The following is an 8,033-nucleotide window of genomic DNA, read 5'->3' as shown; positions in this document are numbered from 1 at the left end:
AGATTCCAAAAGATTCTTTGTGTAAATACATTTTATGCTTTTTTGTTGGAGAAAATCCTTTTCTTTATTTAGCTTTATGTTCTAGATTGTATTAAAAAAAAATATATTTATTTTTTCTTTTTCTTTCTTTTTTCCTTTTTTATAAAAAAAAATACTATATATAATTGTTTCTTTCTTCTGTTTTTTGATGGATTTTGATAAAAAACAAAATATATTGTCCAAAAAAAATCTCTGCAGTACGACAAGGAGCTCACAGATTCTATTTCATTGGTATTGTTAATGGTTAACTATAAAAAAATGTTAATTTTTTTTATTTTTTCTTTTTTAACCAAAACCCTTTTCTTGTTTTCTATTGTTTTTCTAATATTTTTTTTTCTACCAAAATTAATCTGTTTGCTTAAATATACTACTTTTGGTTTTTTTAAGCACTTTTTACACTTTTGTGGGGATTTTGTGAAATACAATTACTAAATCTCTTTCCTAAACTACCGTTGCAATACCAGCCGAAAAAGATCAAAAAATACTACACTTCTTTATGTTTTTTTTAACAAGCACTTGAACAATTTTTAAAAATATTTTGTTGTTTAAATTCCCAAATATTACACCTTTGCTAAGCCTAACCTCACTTTCATAAAATAATAATAATAATTGTTCTTAAATGTGTTTTATTAAAAACCTGCAATTAGTGTTAATAATTTACCAAATTTACACTACATAGCTGGCTAAGTGTTTTTCTAAAGAAATTTTTGAAAACAATTATAACTTTCAAAACAATAATGAATTAAACAGTAGTTAAATATAAAAGCTTACAATTAGTCGCTAGAATTTCTACAGAAGAGGAGTACAATACATATTTAAACGATTTTTACCCGCTAATAATTCATAATTTTAATACCATTGCACTAGGGTTCTATAGTTGAAACGAAAAGTCGACTTTTAGACTTTTTGCATTTAGTTAAAGTCGATTTTTCGACTTTTCGACCTTTTTCATTTATTTAAAAGTCGACTTTTAGACTTTTAGTATTTTATAAATGGTCGACTCTTCGACTTTTTCCGACTTTTCGACTTTTTTTCGACTTTTCGACTTTTTCCGACTTTTTCGACTTTTCGACTTTTGCGACTTTTTTCGACTTTTCGACTTTTTTCGACTTTTCGACTTTTTCGACTTTTCGACTTTTTCCGACTTTTCGACTTTACGATTTTTTACGACTTTTTGACTATTTCGACTTATTTCGACTTTTTTCGACTTATTTCGACTTTTTTCGACTATATTTTTACTTTTTTCGAGTTTTTCCGACTATTTTAGAGTTTTTGACCTCTTTTCCACTTTTTTAAAATTTTCGACTATTTCGACTTTTCGACTTTTTTCGACTTTTTCCGACTTTTCGACTTTTTCCGACTTTTCGACTTATCGACTTTTTTCGACTTTTCGACTTTTTTCGACTTTCCGTCTTTTCGACTTTTTTCGACTTTTATTTACAAAGTCGACTTTTCGACTTTTTTCATAGACGATAGTCGAGTTATCGACTTTTTTGGAACAAAATAGTCGACTTCGACTTTTCGACTTTTTTCGACAAAAAGTCGATTGTTCGATTATTCGAAAGTCGATTTATAGAACCCTACATTGCACTATTTCTGCATAATAAAAGTACAACACTGTTACATGTCAAATAGTTAAAAGAGTTGCCACACCAGCTAAAATGTGCAAAATGGTGTTGTAGTGTTTTATAAATAAACGTTCTTTAGAAAAGTTAATTTTAAGTTTCAAATTAATATAAAACAAATTTGAAACAATAAAATTTTTGTTGAAAAAAAAACTTTTTTGACTGTATTGCAAATAATCAACTGCCAGTAAAGAAACTATATCTGCTTCGTTTTTTTTTTTTTTTTGTAAAAAAAACTTAAAAAGTTGCTTAATTTTCAACAATTATATGTTAATTAATCAATTTCTGATAGTAATTCTCACTATTCGATTATCATAAGTTTTCATAAGATAATTTTAGATCGTATGGAATGAATTGTTGATACATCAAAGAAAGTATAGTTATTATTAATCCGAAGGAACCACAATAAAGAATAAATATAGAAGTTTTCTATAAGTTTTTGGTCTATAGTCATAATCGAGTGTTTTATAGTATACGCACAATTGGGACGAACGACGAATTTTTCGGAACGAATATTCGTCGTCAGAAATAGAACACACTTGGGTATATGAAAATGTACACAATCATTGCGTATGACGAAATTCGTCGTACGTAACGAACTATGCGATAGGTTAATTTCTATTTCTTACGCAGACGAACGACGAATTAATTGGGGAAAATTGTTTTAAGACCAATTCCGGTAGCCCGAATTTGCTGAAATTTGGCGGTTGTGAGTACAACTAATGACAATACAATATTATAATCGAACATTCGAAATTATATTCGAAAATTCGAAGTTATGTTCGAAAAATGTTTTATGCTCTTAAAATAATCTCTGGGTCATAAAAACTAAAAATGAAATTTTCGAAAATTCGAACTTAAGTTCGAAAGATTTTTAAAGCCATTAAAGCCAGTTCTCGTGGCCCGAATTGTCTGAAATTTGGCAGTCTGGAGTACACTTGATGACACTACAATGCTATGTTGGAATATTTAAAATTAAGTTCGAAAATTCGAAGTAATGTTCGAAAAAATTTTGAAGCTGTTAAAATAATCTAAAAATTGAGGATATTCACAAAAATATAATTTTAGTTCTTTTCGAGGGCCAATTTCTTACATTTTCTAATTTCGAAATAATGTTCGAATAAATTTTAAAGCTGTTAAAATTATCTCAAAATCGTGGAAATTTACAAAAATATAATTTTTGTTCCAATTTCGAACAAACAAATATTGAAACGAATTCGCAGTACGAATAATTTGATTGTGTTCCATTCAACGAATTTACGCAACGAATTCTTTTCGATTAGTTCGTCGTGCTATACGAAATTCGTCGTTCGTCCCAATTGTGCGTATACCATTAGTTTATATTCTTTGATGACAAGGAAGAAGTTTTCCAAGATCCCAATTTAACTAAAAGATCAGTTTTCTGCTAGTCATTGGCGGAACGTAACTTTATTCGAACTCCGTAAACAAACTTAAATGATTGTTTAATACTAATAATGACTTTTGGAACCATTTCTATACAAAATGTTTAAATGAATTTCATATTTTAATGATACTGAAGGTACCTACATCAAGTTTTTGACTATTATAAATTACCACTACAATTTGAACGCTCCGCTCCGGAACGAACCGATTCTCAATCGTCCAAAGATTGTCAACTCAGCAACAGCTGTATCAAGGGGAAGTTTTTGCCCCAGGGAAGAACATCTAGTCACAGCCAATTTGTTACAACAACAACAACTATTATAAATAGTTTTTCCTATAGTTTTGCCGGTAGAACTTTAGGGATCCTTGATAGTTAAATTTATAAATTTCTTACCTTAACTTTATAAATTGACCTAAAAAGTTTTAGTTTAGATTTGCTATTGGCTTCTGCTCTAGATGTTGTAAAAGATCTACAAATTAACCCTCGTAAAAGACTTGGTTCCTTGCTAATAGTTGCCTAGATCAGCTTATATTATTGATCATTATAGGAAGCAGTAAAATTCACTAAAATTATATTCTAAGAGACTTATTCATAACAATTTAACAAAGTTTTATAAGACAACTGTTCATTTAAAATTAGTTCTATAAACCTTTTATAAACTTTAATGAATAAGCTAGTAAAATTTTAATTTTCCCTAAAAGAAACAACTACAAATATTAATTTTCCAAAATACACTACATAATACACTTTTGTTAAAAAATTTTATTGACTTTTTACACAATTTTACCAACACATTTTACCCAAATGTTAATTTTAACCTTACTTTTAAACAATTACCCCCACAATCATAAGCAAATTTTTACTTTATAAAAGTTTTATAAAACAAATTTTATAAAATAAAAATTTGATTACGTTTAAGGACTTTATTGTTTCTTGTTTAAATTTAATTTAATTATTTTATAAAAATTTTACTAATTTTTAAATTTTTTCCCTTCCCCACTGTTTGTTTGTTCAATATTGATTGGTTGGCCAACAACAAAACCACCTTCAAAAACAACAACAAACATTTTTTTTTCTCTCTTTCTTTTGCAATTTCTTTAGGTGATCAACCTCGCCGCGCTCAAAAGAATGTTGACTCATATCAACGTTTATTCGGTGAACCCGAACGTCCAGTTACTCCTGCCAAAAATCACATGAAGAGCAACATTCCATTTGGTGCTAAGAATGAAGCAGCTCAAGCCTTGATCATGAACGGTAATGGCAATGGACATTATAACGGCAAAAGTGGTTCTGTATCATCGGCCTCGTCATCGGTGTCATCATCAACTGAGAACTTAAAAATGAATGGTTTTTCGAAAACAGGTGAGTTGTATTTTTGTTAAAAAAAAAAGTTTGGAAATCTGGCTAATTTGTTTATTTTGTAAAGCTTTGGTTAGAAATATAGTTTTTTCTTTAAATATTTCAAGACAAGCCTCTTTTTTTTCAGTGGTTCTTTTTTCAAATTGTTTATTTGTTTTGTTTTCTTATTTAAATTATTATTTTGCTTCTTTAGTCTATAATTATTTAAATTATTAACTGTAAAATTAATGGGTGGGTAAAAATTTATTACGCTGTTTATTTTTAGACAGGAATTATTAAAAGAATTTCTATACATTTTAAAAGAAAACATACTTTTAGAGCGGGTTTTTGAGATGTTAATCAAATGCCAATTAATAATCAGATTAGTTAATCTAAAAATAAATTTAATCTTATGTTAATCCCCTTTGATGTTTTTGAGCACATGATTCAATTTCGCAGTGTTGCCATACAAAACAACAGAAAACTTCACTGTTTGTTATCAAAACAATGCATATTTTATAAAAAGAAGAAGACAATTGTAAATTTAATATGAAAATTAATGAAAACTTAAATTAAAAACAAAAAAATGTATTTTGAAGTGTCCATAATTTATACTAATCAATAAATAGAACATTTTAATGTTTATATTTATAAAAATTTTATTAATTTTTTTGCATCAGCTGTTTACACTTTTGCATTTCGTGCTTAAGATTAAACCATCTCCATTGGGCGCTTAAATTTGCAAACAAAATTAACTAATTGAGTACTCAAAAACATCTTTCGAGGATTAATTTTAATTTAATCGCTAATCTTTCACCTAAAGATTGGCCCTTAAAAGTCAAGTTATGAATTCTTTCGAAATAGATCTCTAGGGATTTTGTTCAATATTTCAAAAGTATTGTATTATTTTCGTAATTTATTATAAAATTTAGGTTTCAATTTAAAACAGAAACAAGATCAGTTTTACTTCCCAGGCATCTAGTCCTTTAGTTTTCTTCATCATCCTTTAGTTCTGTTCATCATTTATTAAACTTGTTTTAAAATTTTACTTTTGTTTTTAATTTTTTTACCAAAATCACTTTACATTTTCATTTAGTTTCAAATCTTTTAAACAAAATATTTCAAAACAAATAACAAATATAAAAAAAAAAATAATTAAAAAAATAATAATTTCTTTTTCTGCTTATTTGTGCTTCATCTAACTCTCTAACACGCTTTATTATTATCTCTATATTTCGTTTACTACATATTAATTTCTTGCACGCTGCCATCTTTCTTTTGCCAATTTTGCAAAAAAAAAACAAAGTTTATCTACGCAAAATGAGTAGTAAGTAAAATTTATATTTCTTAAACTTTGCACCCAAAAAAACAAACTGAATTTTTTTAAACTAAAACAGATCCAACAAGTCCCCGTACTGACATCGACTCCCAGCACAATTTAGAAATGGAAGAAAATGTTAAGCAAATAAATAACAAGTGTCAGGAGTTGCGTAATGAATTAGATAATACAGATAAACTAAATAAACCTCAAGATTCCCCTCGTAGTGGTGATAGTGCTGGTGATATTAAGGCTTCCCAAACTATCAAAAATTCGTCATGTAATTCCGATAATCCCTATTCTTTAACTACTAACTCTACGTGTAACCCTCAAGAGTCGTTAGTTCAGTGTTTGGGTATTAATAAAATGTCTAGAGCTTCGGCTTCGGCATCTGCTGCTGCAGCTGCTCGTAATCCTATAACGGGCATGGGTTTAAATGGTGACGGTGTGGGCGGTTTAAAACCTTTGAAACCGAAATGTCGGAAAGGTGAAAAATTGTTACATTTTAAAAGAATTCAAAAATGTTTCTGTAGAAAAAGTGTTATACATAAATTTTTTATAGAAAAACACTGTAATACCCATAATTATAGAAAATATGTTATACTAAAGTTTTTCTATAGAAAGAAGTATTATACTTAAACTTTTATACACTCTATAGAAAAAACTATTATACATAATTGTGTCTGTAGAAAAACCCTTATACACATTTGTTTCTATAGAAAAAAAAACCGTTATACACACTTGTTTCTATAGAAAAAACTGTTATATACCCTTGTTTCTATAGAAAAACTGTTATACACACTTTTTTCTATATAGAAAACTATATAATACACTTTTTTCTATATAAAAACTGCAATACACACTTTTCTATATAAAAAACTGCAACACACTCTTTTTTCTATAGAAAAAAACTCTTATACACACTTGTTTCTATAGAAAAACTGTAATACACACTTTTTTCAATAGAAAAAACTGTAAAACATACTTTTTTTCTATAGAAAAAAACTGTAGTACACTTTTCTGTAGAAAAAAAGTTATACACACTTCTTTCTATAGAAAATACTGTTATTCACACTTTTTTCTATAGAAAATACTGTTATTCACACTTTTTTCTATAGAAAAAACTGTTATACACACTTTCTTCTATAGAAAAAACTGTTATACACACTTTTCTATGGGAAAAACTGTTATACACACTTTTTTCTATGGAAAAACTGTTATACACACTTTTTCTATGGAAAAACTGTTATACACACTTGTTTCTATGGAAAAAAACTGTTATACACACTTTTATCTATGGAAAAAACTGTTATACACACTTGTTTTTATAAAAAAACTGTTATACACACTTTTTCTATGGAAAAAACTGTTATACGCACTTGTTTCTATGGAAAAAACTGTTATACACACTTGTTTCTATGGAAAAAACTGTTATACACACTTGTTTCTATGGAAAAAAACTTTTATACCCACTTTTTTCTATGGAAAAAACTGTTATACACACTTTTTTCTATAGAAAAACTGTTATACACACTTTTTTGTGTAGAAAAAAACGTTATACACCCGTTTTCTATAGAAAAAACTCTTATATAACCTTGTTTCTATAAGAAAAAAATGTTATACATCTTTTTCCTATAGTGCATTTGCGAGCATAGTATAGTATCCTTTTTTAACGTAACACTAACAGGACTTAAGGTTTCATTTACTTGTACAGCAAAAGCAGATCCTTTAAAAACTAAAACCTTTAAAACTAAACAAAGACTTTCCTCCAATAAACAAAACTTTCCTAAAACAAATTCTATAAAACATTTATAAAACCCACCATTACAACTTTTTTTAATTGTTTTTTTTTTTAATATTAATAAATTTCTATATTTTCTTACCTTTTTCAGATGGCAATCCCGTTACCGGTGAAGGTTACAAATCGAATGACTTCAATCATACACCCAGTTTGAATGGTGCCAATCAAGTCATCAACAAAAATCGTATTCCACCCGGTGGCTTTTCTTCCGGTCTCTGGTAAATACATGTTTTGTCACAGTTACAAGGCTGGAGCGAGCGAGCGAGCTCTCTGTTCTAAAAATAAATGACAGCAAATTAAACAACAACTAACATACATCTAAAATGTATGGACATTTTACCAGAGAGCTACCCTATCGCCCCCCAAAAAAGACCAACAACAACAGCAAAAACTATAAAAATCAACAACTAAATGATGATATTAAACTAAAACTTTAAAACAACAACAACTAAAAGAATATGCAAAACGAAACATATTTTCAAACAAAACAAAAAAAAAACAATAATT

The 8,033-nt window shown here is 28.0% G+C and overlaps 1 protein-coding gene across 1 annotated transcript in view; it reads left to right on the top strand.

Annotated features, from left to right (window-relative positions):
- LOC119600531 (microtubule-associated protein Jupiter-like) overlaps nt 1–8,033 on the top strand; it is an 18,965-nt gene extending 10,932 nt beyond the window's left edge. The window contains exons 4-7 of the mRNA XM_037950796.1: nt 4,171–4,431; nt 5,714–5,734; nt 5,805–6,212; nt 7,618–8,033. Coding sequence (XP_037806724.1) covers nt 4,171–4,431; nt 5,714–5,734; nt 5,805–6,212; nt 7,618–7,748 — 821 coding nt within the window. The 3' untranslated portion in view covers nt 7,749–8,033. The remainder of the gene's footprint in view (nt 1–4,170; nt 4,432–5,713; nt 5,735–5,804; nt 6,213–7,617) is intronic.

The sequence above is a fragment of the Lucilia sericata genome, unplaced genomic scaffold, assembly GCF_015586225.1.
Source record: "Lucilia sericata isolate MDLA Ls3-8-SP2 unplaced genomic scaffold, ASM1558622v1 Contig000116F_arrow, whole genome shotgun sequence".
NCBI classification, from domain to species: Eukaryota; Metazoa; Arthropoda; class Insecta; order Diptera; family Calliphoridae; genus Lucilia; species Lucilia sericata.
This window is presented reverse-complemented; position numbering and strand designations above follow the sequence as displayed.